The sequence below is a fragment of the Zootoca vivipara genome, chromosome 12, assembly GCF_963506605.1.
Source record: "Zootoca vivipara chromosome 12, rZooViv1.1, whole genome shotgun sequence".
Classification (NCBI taxonomy): domain Eukaryota; kingdom Metazoa; phylum Chordata; class Lepidosauria; order Squamata; family Lacertidae; genus Zootoca; species Zootoca vivipara.
The window spans coordinates 16,081,085-16,102,634 of NC_083287.1; the positions used below are offsets into that span (position 1 = coordinate 16,081,085).

Below are 21,550 nucleotides of genomic sequence, written 5' to 3' on the forward strand. Positions count from 1 at the left end.
CGTCGTGGGGATTAGAACCGCCAACCTTCTGATCGGCGAGCCCAAGAGGCTCAGTGGTTTAGATCGCTGCGCCACCCATATCCCTTGCTCTTGTGTTAAGTACCTGCAATTCCCTATGAGCAACCAGTTTAACACAGCAAATACTAGTTTGTCTAGAAAAGGTGTTGTTGTTTTTAAAAGGGCTGTCAATTAAACCTGATTAACATCTGAATTTGTTTTCCCCAACAGTGTATAAAATATTGTCAGCTTCCAATATGTGGGGGAGTGACTGTCAGACGAGGAGCACTCTATAACGTATCTCATGCACTAGACTAGACCATTTTGAGGTTTTTATAGGTCTGAAAAGGCTGCTAAACCCAGAAGTGCATTTATTAAGAAGAAGAACATAGTACAGGAAATAGGCTCCAAAAAGTTATGTTTCAGGGAGGGAGAAAAAAGTGAAGAGCCTGGGGAGCTAATTAGGATGAAGCTGCCTTTCCCCAAGATTTGACCTTAAACCCTGGGAGAAAACTATACACGACTTAAGACAGAATACAATTTAAATGAAATCAAGGATCTCATTTGCCACCAGTTATTCTTGCACCATATGTGAAGCAACATTTGACCATTATTTTAAAAGGGGGCAGAGTCCTCAATAATATATATATATATAACCCTGCCAATTTTCAGAAATGCTCCTGTAACTGTAAGGGTGGTCTTGGTGACATGTACAAGTGTACACAATGTGAAGACACCGAATTAATTAACCCAACAAAGGGATTCAAGTGTCCCATTTGCCAAGTCCCCAACTTGGTGCCAAGAACCAGTGTAGAACACCTTCAGGCAACCATGGCAGATGTCAAAAGTACAAGCACAAAGGAAAACAATCTACCTGCTTATTACCGCTTCTGAATTTGCCTTTCTAACTCTCCTTAAAAAAAGAGTGTATCTAAAGCAGGCACCCCCAAACTTCGGCCCTCCAGATGTTTTGGACTACAATTCCCATCATCCCTGACCACTGGTCCTCTTAGCTAGGGATCATGGGAGTTGTAGGCCAAAACATCTGGAGGGCCGCAGTTTGGGGATGCCTGATCTAAAGAATCCAACCATCTGATAAAGCTGCAACAGTGTTGGAGATAAGCTGACCAGACTTTGCCTTTAAAGACTCATTCGGTGGCCCAAGTTCCAAAGGCTGATGAAGTTAATGGGACCCAGCTGCCCTGCTCCAAAGCTCTCCCCGGCACAGTCAATTTGCACAATTGGGGGCACATGGTTCTGACAGCAACATGCATACAATTTGACCCTGCTGGGAGTACGAGACTCCCGACAGCTTTGCTCACAAGGGTCATGGGAACATGCAAGCCTACTCACCATGACAAGGTGATGATCCAGCGAGTGATCTCTAAAGGCAAAACTTTAAAAAAGTTTTCTTGTCCTATAATGGGTTAGCCCTAAATCAAGATGCAGAATACAATTGCAGAAATGAACACAAAGTTCTGAAATTGGTGGTGCTGCGGACATGATCCGATATACTGTGCTATTTTATACCTAGAAGCATCTTCTCGTGCTGTAAGCACATAATCTGTTTTATCAAAAGACCTTCAAGAGAACTGTAAGGTCACCTGCCAATCCAAACAGTTTTCTGCTAAATCTGATATTTTACCTTGCCAAGCCCTCTTCAAATCAGGAAAAGTGCCTTTAAGTACCTATTGCCCTGGGAAGCAAGTCAATACTATTACCTCAGGATTACATTTAAAATGTTATAATTGTTTAAGGCACAGCAGGGAAAAATAAACTTACTGGAATTTATCTGCAGTGATAGTTGAAACAAAAACTGAAGGAGATAAGTGTCAGAGACTACTGGGAAATTCTAGCACATATTAAATGCCTACCATTCTACAGACATAGGTCCTATAGTAAAGCTAGGCTACCAAACAGTACGTATAGACTAGAGTATTCTAATTGTCACCAGCTGGTTAATGTAATCTCCTACTAACTTCCAAGACTTGCTTCCTTAGCAAATTTGGAAGAAGTAAGAGTCTCTCTCTCTCTCTCTCTCTCTCTCTCTCTCTCTCTCTCACACACACACACACACACACACACACACACACACACACCCTGCTCCAGAATCTGGATTATTGTGAATTCTTGGGTGCCAATCCTGAAAATGGTGGCAGCACCATGGGGAGAAAGCCTACCTGTGTTAAATTTCTAAATGAGTCATCTATTTCCACAGTTTAAGTATCATATATACATATCTGTTTTTAAGGGAGTTCCAAGGTTTTTCTTTAATGTCACCAGTAACGATACTAAAAAAAACAAAGGTAATAGGCAAAAGAAAATAATTAGGAGGACAGGATTACCATCATACCCACCAGACATTTTGGCAGCTAAACGGTACAACTTTTTTTTTTAAGCTTCAAAATCAAAAGTTTTGCAAATTATTTACTTTCTATGAGGTCCTTTCCACTCCAAAGGAAGCTCTGATCCCCTGCCCAATGTGGTGAGCTTAGAGTCATTAAATAGGTATGAACCCATTTGGTTCAAATTTTCCCACTGACAAAAAATGTCAGATGGGAGAAACATAAATAAAGTAGCACGTTTATTTCAAAAAAATTTTTTTGCTATACCCAATAAATAAAATTTATTAGTGAAAGAGGTATTGACACAACTTAGCCACACTCTCCGCCACTTTTTATTATTTCACATGGACCTGTTCCATGTTGCTATACTCATCCAAGTCCCTCAACATTAAGAACAGGAAAACACTAAGGCAGTTCTTCTAATGTTGCCATATAATCATCACCCACCTTGCAAGGGTAAGCCCCCAATTTAAGACTGGTGACATTATTGAAATTCCATGACACACAGTCTATGCAAAAATCCCAGGTTACCTGGGTATATTTCAGCATGAGTCTCATAATTAGTGGCAGTTAAAGACCATCAAACCCTGGTGCATTTTCAGTCACTTTTCAGTCCAAGTGACCACAGAGTTTGCTCTGGAGCTGGGAAGAAGAGGCTCTACCATTTAAAAATGGGCTGGTGTTCCTGCTGATCTCCTCCACTGGTCTGGCCCCAGTGGGCTCAAAGATGAGTGAAATATTACTGTCACTTTTGCCACATTCTTCTGAGGAGGCCACACGGACTTGTGCAGAACTTGGGGGTTCATCGTTGCATTGCGAGTCAAGGCCTCACCCCCACTTTATGATGAAATAAGACACATGGACACAAGTATTTTAGGATAATGAGCTAAAAAAAAGGCCACAACTTTATTGGTTACAGAATGTGAGTGGTATTGGCTTAGGCATTGGACCCGAACCGACTATACTTGACTCCTGCCCGCTCTGCAGGAAGTCACACAAGGGTTAACAACCTGTAGGGGAAGCTTGTTGATGCAAATCAACTGGAAGCTCTCCCCTGGAGTCACCAGAGGGTCGTGCCATGGCCCTAGCCACCACCTGGGCATCGGACGGAATACCCTTCAAGGGCAGGGGTAGGTGATGGCCACAACCTCCCCTCGGACACACAACACAATTTCCAATGCCTGCCTAACCGCCAAACCTTACAAAGTTGTGATGATTTGCTATGAGGTAGGCATACCTGCAAAGTTGCTGTCAGAGAAATAAGGGACCGGGCCGGAAATAGCAGACCGGAAGTAGCGCTGCCGCCATTTTGGAACTGGGCGGAGCATGCTCAGAAGTGACTTTTGATGCTGCTTTGCCCAGTTCCAAAATGGCCGCCGCGCCAGAATGAACCGGGGGGAAACAAAAAAAAATCCATTTTTTTCAGCTAGGAACAGCTTGAAAAACGGGGATTTCCCGGGGGAAACTGGAGACTTGGCAGCTATGGAGGTAGGTGGAGCCAATCTGCAAACTGGGGGGAAAATCCTACCAGTCCCCTTGGGCAACCAAGGCGACCAACCAAAGTCCATAGCAAGGTCAGGTGTTGAATACATAGCATTAGAGGGAGGGAGGGAGATCCGTGTGTGCAGGATCCAAAGAGGTGCAGCTCGGGGCCCACGGCCGTTTGAATGTGGCAAGACCATGCCCCCCTGGCTGAGGGGATGACGCGAGCCCAGGACTCCCTGTGACGCAGGGGAACCGACAACGCCGCCCTGCGAAGTGCAGGAAGCGAGTCCCGCTCGCAATCCCTCCCCTTGCGAAAGACGAGAGGGTTTGTATTCAACAACATGGCCTTGTTCTGATACAAATCTTGAGCTCACATGCAAGGTAACCTGGACAAAACATAGCACTGGGGACTTCCTGCACCCCTACCCCATGTTATCATGGAACCACAGAATTAGAAATGTGTTACTTATGATTAGTAAAACTAAGAGCACCAGGCTGTTTGGGGGATAAAACAAGAAGGAGCAGAGCCATGGGCACCACCTGGAACGTAAATAAATATCAATCTGAAGTCTTGTGCATATGAGGGGAAGTGGTACATGACAGCAGCTAAATTATTAGGAATAGGAGATAACTGGCTTCCTAAAAGAACTGCTGTTTCTGGGAAACTTTCTGGAATCCATGCAAGGCCCATCTGTTCATACTGTGAAGAGGGGAAGGGCATGCTGGGTCTGTTTTATGTGCTATTCTGAAATGTGTTTTGGGGGGCTATATGCTCTTTTTAGTAATAACTGTTTTAATTTTTTAAAAAAGTTAATTTATTCTGTTTTGTTCTTTTATTTATTTGTACTTGCAGCTCGCACCTTTCACCTAACACCCAGGGCAGGTAACAAATATCACAATCAAAATAAGTACAGAATACACTAAAACCATCAAATCAAATCAAAACAACAACGCCGCCGCCACCAGAACAAGAAAACTCCAAACCAGAATTGCAGTGCACAGCCATGCAGAGGATCTGGGTAAAGACGTATCTTGACCAACTATCAAACAGAATACAGTGGTGGTTCAAAATGAACTACAGAAGGGAGGTCTTTCCACAAGCTGGGAGCTACCACAGAGAAGGCCCTGTCCACTGCTCCTCAAACCACAGACAGTGGTGGCAGTAGCAGCAGCAGGGCCTCCCCTGCAAATCTAATAATAACAATAACAATAACAATAACATATTTATTATTATTCATCTGGCTGAGTTTCCCCAGACACTCTGGGCAGCTCCCAATCAAGTGTTAAAAACAATACAGCATTAAATATTAAAAACTTCCATAAACAGGGCTGCCTTCAGACATCTTTTAAAAATAGGATATCTGGACATGTGGACATGGGAAGAGGAACTGCTTCAGATATTTGGGGAGCCCAGTCATTTAGGGCTTTAAAATGTCAATATTAACACCTTGAATTGAACTTGGTAATGAATTGGCAGTGATGCTGCTGGCTATCTCTGCCTAGACCGAGGGTGGTGTTGTGGTCTAAACCACTGAGCCTAGGGCTTGCTGATCAGAAGGTCGGCGGTTCGAATCCCCACAACGGGGTGAGCTCCCGTTGCTTGGTCCCAGCTCCTGCCAACCTAGCAGTTCGAAAGGACAAAGTACAAGTAGATAAATAGGTACTGCTCTGGCGGGAAGGTAAATGCCGTTTCCGTGCGCTGCTCTGGTTCACCAGAAGCAGCTTAGTCATGCTGGCCACATGACCTGGAAGCTGTCTGCGGACAAACGCCGGCTCCCCCGGCCTATAGAGCGAGATGAGCGCCGCAACTCCAGAGTCGTCCGTGACTGGACCTAAGGATCAGGGGGTCCCTTTACCTTATATATATGACACTAGTCTTGAAAGGTTTGCACTGCGTGCCAATTCACTACCAATTGGATGAGATGGGCCTTTAGTCTGAGATTCAGTACACACATGCCTTTGGTTTGGAGCTCTAGAAAGAAAGTCACATGTGTATGAGAGGGAGTAAATAAATTATCTTCTTCATCTTCCCAGTAAGAACCCCCTCCCTCCCCACATGTGTAATTAATTAAGGAAAACCAAGGTATGCAGTGGCATATTATTCATGAACCTAACATCCAGCTTGGGCCCTGAGTACACATCACTCAGTCTGCCTTGGGTTGTTTATCTCTTCTTAGGATTGTTTTTCCTTTATTTCTAAAAGATTTTTTTTTGTTTCACACTTCTGCAAACCTCAAGGTTGTCTTGTGTGTAGGTGGTGCCTCTTTGGCTACAAAAGGAATGGCAAGCGCCAGGTGCCTATCGCCCTCACAGGTGGCGCTTAGGATCCCGTATAATTCTCCCATGTGACATCCATTCCAGTTCCTGAGCAGATATACAGGGCTAGCCGGAGTTCTTGATTAAACCAGGAAATAAAAGTGGCATGCACACAGTTATGAAGAGCCTGCAAGGCCAGATGCAGAAGGCAGTAATTCATGCTCTTAAGAAACTGGCTTGTATACTTTGGCAAATGAACATTGCGGTGAAGTATGGAAACAGTGTACTGAAACTTCCACTACTCAATCCCTCTGAACGCTTAGCTATATCAGAAAGGTGGTGGGGGTATGGAGGATTTTATGAGAAACCTTGCAGACCCGCTATGCATTTAAGATACATGTTTGTTGTTGTTAAATTCTTCGGTTCGCCCTCCCTGACCATTCAAATTAGCAAAGAAAAGAAATATGCAAATCATAAACCGGGGAGGCAACAAAAAAAACAAAAAAAACTTCCCAACTTTACATCTTACTGAGCATCTTTTAATGTTTGTATCTGATTGTATCATGTATCTGTTTTTTGTTCTTCCCCATATGCAGTTCCGTTCCTTGCTTCATTCAATGATTTGGGGCCATTCTGCGGTGACAGCTCTTGTTTTGTTTTATGCAGTCCTATTAGAGAACGCTTGCTTGCTGTTGTTTAGTATGCACGCCACCCAAGGAAGAACAGTCTCAAACGAGAGGCTTCATCAAGAGGCGTCCCCAGTGAACCCTATCGCAGCAAGTGAAGATATTTCCTGAGGTCTGATGGCTCAATTCAAGTGTGTGTGTGTGTGTGCGTGCGCGCACGCTAAAAATAAAGACTGTGGCAATTATCTATGCAACCCTGTGCATGTTTACTTGAAAGTAAGTCCTACTGTGTTTGACGGGGCAAACTTCCAGGTACGTAGCCAGAGGTTCGCAGCCAATAAATCCGATTTCATTGCTATACAATTTACAGAAAATGAACCTTACATCTACACCAAACGTTTAAGCCATCAAGTCTGCTTAACAAGAGACTGGAATCATGACACTATACTGTAGAGACAGCACACTCTGGGTTTAATATTAAACAGCAAAGCAAATGCTAATGGGTCTGCTTTGTTTCTGCCCAGCTGCTGTTGCCATCACCTCCTTCTCTTCTAAGCTGGGAAACCAAACACCCAAGTGCCTCTTTACAACTAGGAGGCAAAGGTGGTAGCATTAACAATCAGGTAAATGGGCAAATCATTCACTGGGTGGCTAAAGACACTTGTTTATAGTGTTATGGGGGGGGGTGTAGGCTGTATGCTTGAGCCCCCTTCTAATTCCTGGATCCCGATTGGATTTAATTCCTGGAATAACCAGGCTAGCTTCCTGGTGAGGTAATGGCCCTCTAAGTATGGGCCATTAAGGTAACAAAGGAAGTGGCTCTGTGCCAGATAACAAAAGGGTGGGGGCCCCTTCCTCAACTTTCTGGTAGTTAAAATAGATTTAAAAAATTGTCCAGTAGCACCTTAGAGACCAACTAAGTTTGTTCTGGGTACAGTGGTACCTCGACTTACGAAGGCGATCTGTTCCGCGGCGCTCTTCGGATGTCGAATCCTTCGTAAGTCAAAGCGTCCATTTTGCGCATGCCACTTCTGCACATGTGCAGAACGCACGCACGGCGAAAATACTTCCGAGTTTGTGGACTTCATAAGTCGAAAACTTCGTAAGTCGAGGCATTCGTAAGTCGAGGTACCACTGTATAAGCTTCCGTGTGCATGTACACTTCTTCAGATACTGTACACTGAAACAGAAGTCACCAGACCCTTATGCGGTATATAGTGGGAGGGTGGGGTGGGGGTAATTAGTCTTCCATGAAAAAGCAAGGGATAGTATGCAGCTGACCAAAAATAGCCTTAGCATATGTCTCATTACCTGCATACAGGTTTAGTCAGACCAGCATGGCTACCTACCTGAATCTAGAATTTCTGGTAGTTAGGAAGGCAAAGGGCAGAGCTGAGAACTATGTTAGCTAGAAGCTGGCAGCTAGCAACTGGCAGGCTGCAGGCTGGGCAACTGGGAGACAGAGCCATTGGGAGGTTTCAGATCCTAACTCAGTCATGAAATCAATAGGGCCAGTCATCTCTCTGCCTAGACCCCATAGAGTTACTGAGACAATTAAAAAGGATGGATCACATATATGGCTTTGAGTCCCTTGGAGGGAAAGCGGGGTATAAATTTAATAAATCAAATGCATTTATTAATTTAGCCTCTTCCTAACTCACTTTTCAATCTTAGAAAAGACTCTCAAGAGTAACTTCTACGTTAAAACAAAACACACAAAAATGGGTTGTTTTTGGGGGGGGGCATTTTCAAAGTTACCAAAATAAAACAGACGTGCAGAGTGAATCTTCCGTGTGTGTCTACTCAGAAATTATTTCAATGGAGCACAGATCAGCCTGAAAGCAGCCTGAAGCCAGATACAAATAACAGGAATAATTAAAAAATTGTATCCCGTAACAGCAGCAAAAGCACACATCGCGATCCCACTGGAAGCACAGGAAGCAGGAGACATTTCACCTGGCGCTTAAAACTTTGCAAGGTTGGTGCCAGGTGAACAGCACCAGGGGGAGACTTTCATGTGTGCTTAAGAAGAGCCTGCCGGATCAGGCCAAGGGAGAATCGAGTCCAGCATCTTGTTCTTGCAATAGCCACCCAGATACCTGTGGGAAACCATCAGGCAGGACCTGAGGTGGGGTTCCAACACAGAAAACCCTGAATCCCACCACCTTCCTCGCTTCCAAAGGTAGGGCAAGCCTTCATAGCCATGCCCAACACGAGAATCCAGTCATTGATCCACTTGTACATTGATCCACAACACAAAGGAGCAGGGGCGCAGCAAAGAACAAGGCTGTAATCCTATGCACAGTTTTTCTGGGAACAAACTACTGAACTCAATGCTGGCTGCTTAGGTTCATTCCCTCCGCTGCCGAAATGCAAATCTTTAGCTTTTACTTAGAAATGCAAATCACGATGCAAGGAAGTGTTACTGCCATTTGAACTATGTGTGTGAAATGGGAACGCCATCAAAGGAAAGAGGTTTCCAGCCTCTACTTATTTCCCCTCATTCTTTGACTTCGCACTGCAATAACCTCATGCAAACCAGCTACTAAGCACTGTTTAGGGAAGTTTTTAATGTTTGATGTTTTATCGTGTTTCTAATATTCTGTTGGGAGCCACCCAGAGTGGCTGGGGAAACACAGCCAGATGGGCGTGGTATAATTAATATATTACTACTACTACTACTACTACTACTACTACTACTACTTGTCAGCGGAAGAAGAGTCTGAATTGCAGAGGGTTGAATTCTACGATTCTATTAATTTCTCTGGTGCTCCGGAAAAAGACCAGTAACTTTGCCTCTCTCCCCCCACCCCCCAGTCTTTCCCCTTCACTGTACCAATGGGAAGCACCTCTGAGGATGATCTGCACAGTTTTGCAGGGGAACAGGGGAACTTTTAAATATCCGCACACTGTCAATGTTACAAGAAAGTAGAGTTCTCTCTGGAGTGTGGTTCTGCATCAGCTCCAGATAGACTGTAATAACCTTGAGAAAACCCTCATTTAACCCCCCCCCCCAGGTGGGTTGGCAATTGGATATTCGCACGTGTGCTCTAGCTATGCTCTCCATTGAACAAATTATATGGTGGGGTCTTTTTTTGGGGGGGGACTTCTATTCTAAAGCCTTATATGCATATAGTCTTGGAAGTAGGACTCCTCTCACATCCTCACTAGAGAATTACATCATGATAACTGAAGCAATTTGGAAAGATTTCCAGGGGGGAAAGCATGTGTGTAGGTAGTATAATGAGATCAAAAAGCGAAGATAAGACAGTGAAGCTAATGTGAAATGCTACTCTGATCAGAAATTACAAGGCTATCAAAAACTCGAGGTTCTCAAAAGCTTTTGACTACGCACAGTAACCTTTACGTCATTATCACCCACTGCTCAGTCCAATGCCTTTAAGATGCCGAAGATGCAGATGGTTCCGTTTCGAGAATACGTTGCAACTGATTTAGGATGCAGACCCGTGCCTCCAAATTGTGGGTCCGACTCAATTTAGTCCAACAAAGGAGATGGTGCAATTTAAATGACCAAAAGGGTTGTGCAGACTTTTGTTCACTCGCTATACTTACCCCTGCCCTCTCAGATGCTGTTGGGACTACAACTCCCATCATCCCTGAATGCTGGCAGCGCAGGCTGATGAGAATTTGGACCCGCAGCATAGGGGGAGACCATGTTTGCTGTAGCTCATCCTGCAGAGTCCTCTTTACCTAACCAGGCACCCATATTAAAAGCAAGAAGGCCATAGCTAAAGCGAGAAAGACTCCACTGTACACACATTTTCCACTTGTGCGCTTCTTTCCATTTTAGATATACAGTGGTACCTCTGGTTATGAACTTAATTCGTTCCGGAGGTCCTTTCTTAACCTGAAACCGTTCTTAACCTGAGGTACCACTTTAGATAATGGGGCCTCCCGCTGCCGCCATGCCGCCGCTGAGCGATTTCTGTTCTCATCCTGAGGTAAAGTTCTTAACCCGAGGTACTACGGGATAATAATAATAATAATAATAATAATAATAATAATAATAATAATAATATATTTATACCCCGCCCATCTGGCTGGGGTTCCCCATCCACCCTGGGCGGCTTCCAACAGAAAAATGAAATAAAATAATCCCCAGCCACCCTGGGCGGCTTCCAACAGAAAAATGAAATAAAATAATCTATTAAACATGAAAAGCCTCCCTAAACAGGGCTGCCTTCAGATGTCCTCTAAAAATCTGGTAGCTGTTTTTTTCTGGTAGCTGGTTAGCGGAGTCTGTAACCCGAAGTGTTTGTAACCCGAGGTACCACTGTGAATGAAATGCAGGCCTGCATTTAAAGATTCAAGACTTCCCTGACACCACATGTACGTTGGCCTAGGGACCCACCTCAACAAGTGAATTCCCACTTTGGATCTGAACCACAGCAACTCATGTGAACTCCGCTCTATTCCAAGCAGAGACCTATCGTGTTCCCAAACATGGCAGAAACCCTCCCTGCTACCTGCTTTTTTCCAAATGCAGAACTTGCCAAAGGATGGTGAGATGGCTTCTCAACAACCTCCCTGTGGCCTGGATTGTCACACAAAAGTAGTCAACACACAATGAAACAGAGAGGCATCGGAAATGCAGTCCCCACACTGCTTGATTTCACAGTCCACTACTTCTGGAAATGATATTGTCCCTACTTCCTTATTTCAGTGAGCAATGTCAAGAAGCAGAAGCAGACCTTGTGGCCATGTAGATGGAGCTCTCCCAGCTCTCCCAGCTTCTGAACACAGCGTGTGACCTGAATTACCAGAAGGAGAAAGGGGCACAGGGAGAGCATTGGTGCTCCATCTATGCTGCTTCATGGGGCCCTATTGTCAATAACACTTGTCAGAGTCAAAGCCTCTCTGCACAGCTGTTCCCATTGACTTAGTAAGGTAGGGTCTTGAGAAAAGGGGTGGGCAGTAGCAAGGAAGGCCGGAGAAGAATCGATCCCATTCCAAATGGGACCTGAACCACGATGGGGTCAGATTTGAAATCATTGTGGTGGATGTGCAAAACATGTCAATCAAAGCCGCCGCTACTCGTTGATATCTGGCACCCTAACAAGTTAAGACTATAATCCACGCTTGTCATTTCTGTCTGAGCAACGGTTCCCAGACAGAAGATTAATGGTGGATACCAGACGTGCGAAATGAATATTTTATGGAATAAAGATGTAAACTGCGCTGCAAGAGTCAGAACTCCGGTGAAACATCTTCCCGCAAAAGAGATAATGTGTTGATAAATCATTAAAAACACCATTATTGCGCTCTAGAACAGGGGTAGGAAATGTGGGGGGGGGGGGGTTCAAGCCAAGGGCAGCTTCTCCTCGTAGCCAACCTTTCAAGGAAGGGTGGGAGGGCAGATGAAAAAGCAGACAGAGCAACAGACATGACTCTTGCTTCTCGGCAGCGGACCGCATTCCAGTCCTGCAAAGTTTCACCTCCCTTTAGCTTTCCACACACAAATTCACCCATGCAGGCAAGAAAGAGGGAGTTCAAGGGCACACGCCTACCAGGGCAAAAGCACTTGGGGATGGTGTGGAACAGAGCAAGTGAGGGGAATGGCCTGGGGTGGATTTTTAGGGCAAGACAGCTAGAAGCTTGGAAGGCAAAATTCAGCTCCAAGGCCCAAGTACACCACTCCCTGCCATAAGTGTATTTTGCATATTAAGAATGCCGGAATAAAAATATTTTGTAGGCAACCATAGCATGCCACGCTGGTGCACTCCGCATTCGAATTCATTTAAACGACAAAACATATTTTAAAGTATTAGCCATTAAATGAAAATAAACTGCAAGCGCTACACAGATTCATTTTCGTTCCACTACGCCACTATTTCAGAAGCGATGCGGTTGGGCCATAGTTAACATTTTCTTACAAGAACGGAGCACAAGATGTCAAAAGAGAGAAAAGCGGGATGAGGATTTGCTTGGGAAAGCTTTCCCAAGAGTTTCAGATTTTTACATAGGAAATCAATTTGCATCACCGATAATATTGTTCAAATCAGATGACACTGTGTGGTTAGGAGGTAATTTACTTTGCTGCCGAAGCAATTTGATAGTTGTTCTGATTTGTGATTTTCATTTTGTTTGTTAATGAAAAAAATTAATGAGCAATGTTACTGGAAGTAGAACTCGAAGGAGCAGCATTATTAAACATGTTTTCAATATACTGTACATTATGTTGATTGCACCGCCATAGCCTGAACTTTTGCAGCGCAAACACCAGTCAATCAATCTGATGTGGAATTTGCAGGGAGGAATTTTGGCACTTACCTTTGCACTGATTTGTGTTTTTGTCTAGAATTGCTTTTGTGGATACAATTTTTCCATACCTGAAAAACAAAAGTTGGGGGGGGGAGAGAGAGAGAGAAATAGGGATGTTCATTTTATTGTTGTTTAAAACCTAGCCCAGTTGTCAAGCATACTTAAAAGAGAAGGAGACTTAAGTGCTCCTGAAAAGTGCAGCACTAACAGTATTGTATGGTAATATCCTGCATGCTGTCTTTGCATTTCTCACCTGACCTTCAAAAGCTACCCTTACAAAGGTGGTTAATTTTCTATGCTTGCACTTTGATAATCAACAAAGAGACCAATTACAGTGGCAGATTTGGGGGATGTCAAGGCAAACAAAGATGTTTTTCTGAGTCTGTTGATTAGATCAGGCTAAAACTGTGTTTTTTCACTTGGTTGAATGAGATGAATGGGTGATTTTCCAAGACACAGAATGGACCACTCTCTGAAATTGGCAATGCCAGAGTGGAACATATGGGAGACTCATCAGCCAGCCTAAGGGGATGCCTGTTTTCAGAACACACCGCGTTGATTTGTGTGCAATGGAGGGATTTTTTTTAGATTTTTGGGGTGGAAATGGTGACTAAGGGAAGAGAACATTACGGAGGTTTGTAAAATTATGACTGGTGTGAATGGAGGGATTTTTTTTCTCCCTCTCAAAATATGAGAACTTGGAAGGTTGCCAGATTGCATTTATTTCTTGACTTAACACCATACCACTGCCACAAAAGGTACAATCAAAAATCACCATTGAAACAAAATTAAAAGCTATTTCTAAAAAATAATGTCTAAAAATGCACTTAAAGCCAAATAACTGCAGACCATAAAATTAAATCAAGAAACCTCCAGCCAATACTAAATGCCTTCTCAGTTTTTAAATAGAAACTAAAACACCAGAAGTGGCTGGACACAATTCTGATAGAAGTGAATGCTGGAATTCCACAAAAAGGGCTTACTGTATATTTTTTCTTCTTCTGGAAGAGGCTGTCTGGGGCTGATGGGAGTTGGAGTCCAGCAACATCTGGGAGGGGACCACATTGGCCACCCCTGCCCCAAACCATGTAGCAACTCTGAATTGTGTCTGGAAGCTAGTAGGGAGCCAGAATAAGCAAAAGCTTCCAAAGCATAATGATGCCAAATCTTTGTTCTGTGTCTGAAAGCTCTTCATACAATGTATATTCTCATGTACTTATAGAATGTGGCCGTTAGCTTAATCTTCAGCGGCATCTCGCCGGAAGCAGCAGCAGCTGTGCAGCCCTGGTAGTAGGGTACCAGCAAGGGCACTGCATCGTGGGATTTCACCACCCAAGGTGGCTGCTTCATTCCTTCTCATGGGCAAGGCTGACCCTGCCCTCAGGGCTGCCTAGCACACAGGCTAGGAGAGACATTGGCCAGCAGGTGGGCTGCCCTCTAATAGGATCCTTGTTCTGTCCTGTGCAAAATCCTGATAATCTGCAACCAATAAAGTTGTGCTCATGTTTTTACCTACACATGCCCCATCCTGTTCATTGCTCCAGATCAACAGGCCTTACACACCTGGTATTCATAGCAGTACTTATTGCCCATAGCAATAAAACACTTAAATGTGAATGCAACGGTGTATCCGACCATTGTCAACAAAAGAGGTTTAAAGACTGTCTCAAGGCAAATCTTAAAAAATGTAGTACAAACACTGACAACTGGGAAACACTGGCCTGCGAGTGCTCCAGTTGGAGAACAGCCTTTACCAAAGGTGTCATGGGCTTTGAAGACGCTCGATCTCAGGACGCAAGGGAGAAACGTGCTAAGAGGAAGGCACACTTGGAAAATCCACACCATGATCAACTCCCGCCTGGAAACCAAGGTCCCCACTGTGGAAGGACGTGTGGATCCAGAATTGGCCTCCACAGTCACTTACGGACTCATTGTTAAAATCTTACTTGGCTATGAGTGATTGCCGAAGAAATATCCAAATTAATTGGACATACGTTTTTTCCTAAATAAAAGTTAATAATTAATTGCAGCGGCCAAGACCCCAAGTTCTGATAATTGGTCATAAATGGAACAATAACATCTGATAACATTTTTTTCTTGCTTAGGTGTCTGGCACTGTAATTTGTCGTTAGGGATATGGCTCTTCTCATCATTGCAAGCAATGCAATTTTAATTCTTATCACACAGATACCAAAAAGGCATTACACAATGGGAATCTACATGCAAATAGCATGGAATGGCATAATGCATAACAGAGCTGGCCTGCTAATTTGTAATACTAATCATGGTTTTAGTTGTTTTTTTAAAAAAACAAAAAACCTCTAAAACTATTTAACTCTGTACATGCGTACATGTGCAGATTTTCAGTTTGACATTTCGGAGACCTCCAGTCAAGTCCATAAACCTCAATACTGTAGGTCTGTTCTGAGTAGGAGTAGAGTTGAATGTCAGCCTCTCTCTCTTGACCTTCATTCACTGTCACCGCCAAAGCAAGCAAACGAATTTGATTTCCATAACCAACGTGCAATTGCACCCAATAACCCATGATTGCAAGCTAATCCACACATCGCAAGGAAACGTGAAAGAAGGAAGAATGCCTGGAGTTATTGTAGCAGTCAGATAACTTTGGTAATACTGTATTTGATATGCCCCTTATAATGGGCCATTCCAAAGAGTAACGTATTCCACAGTGAAATAATGGAAGAGCTATCCATAGTATATTGTGATAATTTACAAGTCACATCAAATCCATATCTTTTTGTTTTCTTTTCAGCTGCCGTCTTGGAGGAATCACATACACTCACTCAGGCTTTTCATGAGATTCAGATTTTATCTCACCACTGTTTTGAATTAGGCCTCCTGCTCATGTTTTATTCTCGGTTTGAACTTGGGTGTGTGCACCTTTCTTTTTTAAGAATGGGAGGATTCAGCTAACTAACCCTTCTAGTGGAAGACCATGGAAAGACTTCAAAAAGCTCCCCCAAACTGGCTCTGTGGGAGTCAGGAGAACCCCCAGAACAGCATGCAGTTGAAGGAAGGTATTGGCTGTTCCATCTGGCAAGCTGTTTGCATGTTTTTTTCCAGTGGGTTTCAATTATATGTGATTTCACTGACATGCGTAGTTCCTCGGAATATAACCCCCACACAAAAAGGGGGCTGTCGTACCTTGGAAGTCGAATGCCATCCATTACAGAAGTCTGTTCGACTTCCAAAGTGTTCGACTTCCAAATCGTGGCTTCTGATTGGCTGCAGGAAGCTCCTGCAGCCAATTGGAAGCCCCGGAAGCCCCGTCGGACGTTCGGCTTCCAAAAGAATGTTCGAAAACTGGAGCAGTCACTTCCGGGTTTCAATCGTTCAGGAGCCAAAACGTTCAAGAACTAGGCTGTTCAAAAACCAAGGTACGACTGTGTTTAGAAGTTGACAAGGCCAATGGCTAGTACAATAAAAATAAATTTGCTGCTGATATTTTAAGAACTCTTGATTCCTAAGTTGTTAGTTTAAGATTTTGCATGGTTTATTTTATTATGATATTATACAAGCAACCCCCCAATTGCAGGTGTGCAGTCATGCATCAACTGAACACATGTAAATGTTGCCTGTACTTCGCTTCCATAATCTATTGGGAATTCACATGACTCTTTTGTCCAGAAAATATTGTTGCTAAAATATGCACCAAGATGTAGGAGTTGCATTATCTTAAATAATTATCTACAATAATTATAAAAACCAATCCATCCTTGCCCTGATATTTCACATTAAAAGTTAATATATGGAACAAGGCTTACCGAAGCAATATTCCTCAGCCAACAAAGTTTGATTGATGTCTTGTTCAGAAATGTCATGGGGGAACGTGGCTGTTGTTTTTTAATCTGGTTATGCTACTGATATAGGAGTAATTAGATTTTCAAGGCCTCCAACAAGTTAAGCAATTTGGAAGTAAAAATAAAAGGCAAATGCCTTGGCAAATAAGCACAGAAACATGTACTGGTTACATGTGAAAGGAGAATAATGTGCTGCAATAATTACCAGTAAGAAGATTGCAACATAATCTTGTTATAATAGGAAGCAATGCGACAACATACACAATTTCACCCCACCCCCCTTTAAATAGCTGGGTGAATGATTCTGTGCTCAGACCATGATTTGGGATGCACACATAGAGTATTTACAGAAGATCTGTTTTAAGAGAATTATTGGTACTTAGAAAATATGAGGTTTCTCTCATTAAATTCAAGACTGCTTTGGAGCAAGTGCTCGGAGATTACTGCTATATTTTTCTTTCCCACCTTATCATAAAGTCTTAGACAGCAGATGGAAGAGAAGATCACCGGGTCTGCATTTTAAAGCAAGCAAACCTATTCTTCTTTCTTGGGCTTATACATGGATCAGAACACAGTTGACAATCGGATCCCATACGTCTCTGAATTTTGTGAGCCAGTTTGGGTTCAGATTAGTACGTACACAAAAAAATGTGTTTTAGGGAAACTGTATTGGAAAGCATACAAAAAAGTGTTTTAGAAGTAGTATCAGTGAAGGCAGTTTGTTAACATTTAATAATTTAGATTAAGTTTTTTCACATCTTTTAAAAGCATTAAGGGGTCTAGACCTTAAACTGACTGCATGCAAGACTGACATGAAACAGAAATAGGCTAATCTGCCCTTTCCAAGTCAGGCCAGACCAAAGCGCATCCCTATTTCCCATTATTGCAATGGTCATGTAATATTGCTTTTGCAAGAGTCAGTGTGCATAATTCTCTCTGGATTCAGCATAGTAAGTTCCCATTGAGATCAATGGGAACCAAATGCTTAACTCTAGTTTCTAAATTTCATTGACTTCCCAGAATTATTTCCAGTTACTATGCCAATGCCAAGTGGATTTCATGACTGTGTGGGAATTCAACTTGATTGGTAATTTAACCTGTGGTCTGCTGTGTCCTTTCACTGGATATCCCTATAAAATTTTGTAGTTCTACAAACTAGTTAACTAGAGAATTATTCCAAATGGCTCAGGTACTTGGGACAAAAGTGAAACACACTGTATTAAATTCACTTCTCTACTCCTTTGCAGGTATAGTTAGGGCTTTTTTTTCCATCTGGAACTCACTGGAATGGAGTTCCACCACCTCTTGGAGCGGACTGGCAACTGTATAGCAGCACAATGCCCAGAGCTCAATAACTTTGCCTCCCCCCCCCCAAAAAAAGCTCACCAATTTAGGGTTGTCTGTAAAAAAAGAGTGAGAGTTCCTGCACCTCTTTTTCTAGAAAAAAAAAAAAGAGCGCTGGATATACCTGCCTCTCACTTTGGTGATTTGATGCAGTACTCACAATCATTAACTAAGGCTATAATCCTGCACTCACTCGCTTCAATTAGCTTCAACAAATCTAAATGGGTCCCACGTTGCAGCTTAAGACAATATTCAAGAGAAAATGTGTTTCAAAATGGAAATAATGGGCAAAGTAACTCCAGAATTTCTCCCAAAATATGCCTGCCAGCTGTCAGATCTCCACTGAAATATGTTGTTGTTTGTTTTATTGTATTTTTAAGGTTTAGATACTGGTCTTTGTCAAAATAGGGTAGAACTTAATAAACAAAGGGGCAATATCCAACGGAACACATCTGCTAACACAAGGACTTTGCAGCTGTGCAAAGGAAATTCCCTCTCCTCTCCCTGTGCAACCTCTAAATCTGTTCCCCTACCCTAATCCTCCGGAAGAGGTCTATGAGGCACACACACATGGAAGGGAAGAGGGTGGAGAAATTCCATGGCACATCTGAAAGTCCCTGCACTAGTGGAACTGTTTAGTTGGACATACAGTATCTCAATATGATATAAATAAATAACACCTATACAAATAAAAATAAAACAAAACCATGTAAAAGCAATTCAAAAAAATCATGTCCTCCTCCCAGAGAACACGTGTTGCAGTGAGATCACCAAGACCGACCTCACTGCTGTTGTGGGTGGGAGTGATTGGATAGCCACAACAACCCCATTGGTGGTCCCTCAGTCACTGGGATAATTCTGGCCAATGGGATTGTTTAATGCATTAACCGAGTGACCCATATATACCGCTGCACGTTGCATTGAGCTTCCTCTTTTTCACTTAAGATTGTCCCACCATCTATCTGCTACTGTCCATCACCTGCTATAATGACAATCGCTTTGTAAAAGATAAAAGCTTTAGAAATTTGTAGCTGAATAGGTACACCGTATGTGCCCATTCAATTGGCAGAATTGGCATTTTGGCAGGTGCGACATAAATACCCTCACCAAGTCTGTAAGAACTCAGTCATTTAGTGTGGCAGCACTCTTGATATCACTGTATTCTTTTTGTCGCCTGCTAAACATATACTTAGCTTAGCAAGGTGTTTAGAAGTTTATATGAGTTTTTATTTGTTTTAGCCTGTTCTACTGCGTTTTGATGCTTTTGAATTATGGTGCTGGAGGAGACTCTTGAGAGTCCCATGGACTGCAAGAAGATCAAACCTATCCATTCTGAAGGAAATCAGCCCTGTGTGCTCACTGGAAGGACAGATCGTGAAGCTGAGGCTCCAATACTTTGGCCACCTCATGAGAAGAGAGGACTCCCTGGAAAGACCCTGATGTTGGGAAAGATTGAGGGCACTAGGAGAAGGGGACGACAGAGGACGAGATGGTTGGACAGTGTCCTCGAAGCTACGAACATGAGTTTGACCAAACTGCAGGAGGCAGTGGAAGACAGCAGTGCCTGGCGTGCTATGGTCCATGGGGTCACAAAGAGTTGGACACGACTAAACGACTAAACAACAAAATGTTTTAAACTGGAGTTGTAAAAAAGTTTAAGCAACATATTTATTGTTTTTGTAAGCTTTGCACACACACACACACACACACACGGATTATTAAGCGGTATATAAATTTTAGGAGCTAAATAAATAAATATAATAAAACAGTGGCTTTGCATTTCAAACCCCTATTTTTCTACTTACATGTTTTTCATTAATTTTTTGTCCCTTTTTAAAAATAAAAAAATCACCAAAACTCCAATACAGCATGTGATTATTAACAAATGCAGCAACTATTTTATTTTTTTAGTAAAAGGCTTATAAACCCACCTTTTCTCAATGGGATCAAGATGACTATACCATTGCGTAACTTGGGTTATAATCCAGTGCCTATCTACCTAGAAATAAATTCCATTGAAAGCTATTAGAATCATAGAATAATTGTTCAGTTGGAAGAGACCCCAAAGGTCATGCAGGATTTTTTTGCCCATCATGGGGCTCAAACCCACGACCCTGAAAATGAGAGTCTCATGCTCTACCGACTGAGCTATTAGATTTACTTCTGAGTTGACATGGCTGTCAAAATATAAACATCAAGAGACAACATTACAAGGCACATTTTATTTTTTAAAAAAATAGCATGTGTGTGTGTGTGTGTGTATCTGTGTTTACATGTGTACACCCAGTGACTTAAAGCCCTACCATGGGGACAAGTGGCGGCAGAGAGAATCACTAGAGGATATTTTCTGAAATTCAGAGAGAGAGGACATGTTGTTCACAATTATAAAATTACTGAAAATTATAAAATCATTCATCCAGTTACTGCTTCCCCTCCCCAAGTGAAAAGACTGAGAATACTAAATATTCCTGCAGGTATACAAATCTTGGACAGCAGGATCCAGAACAGATGATAAACTTCACCCAATCTCTGGGAAGGATAGCAAGTGCTCAAAGCACAGTACTACAGTAGTATTTCAGCCACATGCAGTTTTTTGCCAAAAATGAACCAATAATCTAGCAATCCTATACCCATTTAACCTCTAAGTAACTGCATTAATGGGACTTACTTCTAAGTAAGCATGTATAAGATTACAGTGTTTAAGGCGACGACTCATTCTGCATTTTATATGGCTTTTCCATTCAATCCATTAGTCTCCCCTTTGCTTTTTTAAACATATAGTGCTTCTGGGTAGAAAAAAACATAAAGCTCCATTTTTCAGAGAGAGAGAAAAGATGAAAGTCTTCTGCCACCAGGGACTGTCAACAAACAAATCACTGCAAGTTAAGCATTTTATAGAGTTCACGCAGCGTGTGCAAGAATCACACGTGAGCCCAGAAACTTCTTTTCATTATTTACAAATTATGGGTGTCTACTTGTCTGGGCTTTCTATAGTAATAATTATTTGTGAAATTCTAATACCAGTGCTTTTTCAGATGAGTTTATTCCTTTCAGAAATTATTTATAGGAACTGTATCAGAGGAAGCTTTCGGCTCATTAAATATTTCTATTCACTCTATTTTCAAGGGGGATATATCAAGTTTTATTAATTTCAAAAGGGTGTATTTAACACCTCAAAGAGGAAACTCAAACACATTTTCTCTCTGATGCAATTATTTCAGCCGAAACAAATAAAACAACCATAACGTAATTGTGTTTTATAGCAACAAAATCCTGCACTCTGTAGGCTACCCATTACTTTTTTTTAAAAAAAAGATGGTATTTGTTGGCTGATATCTAATTTACACTTCTTCTTTTTTAATGGTTAAGTCTCTGTGAGGTGATTTAGCCACAT

General features: G+C 42.5%; 1 protein-coding gene across 3 annotated transcripts in view; it reads right to left on the reverse strand.

Annotated features, from left to right (window-relative positions):
* RBMS3 (RNA binding motif single stranded interacting protein 3) overlaps positions 1–21,550 on the reverse strand; it is a 746,746-nt gene that overhangs the window by 298,610 nt on the left and 426,586 nt on the right. For all 3 annotated transcript variants that reach the window (XM_035130054.2, XM_035130057.2, XM_060280656.1), the window contains one exon: positions 13,001–13,059. In XM_035130054.2, coding sequence (XP_034985945.2) covers positions 13,001–13,059 — 59 coding nt within the window. The remainder of the gene's footprint in view (positions 1–13,000; positions 13,060–21,550) is intronic.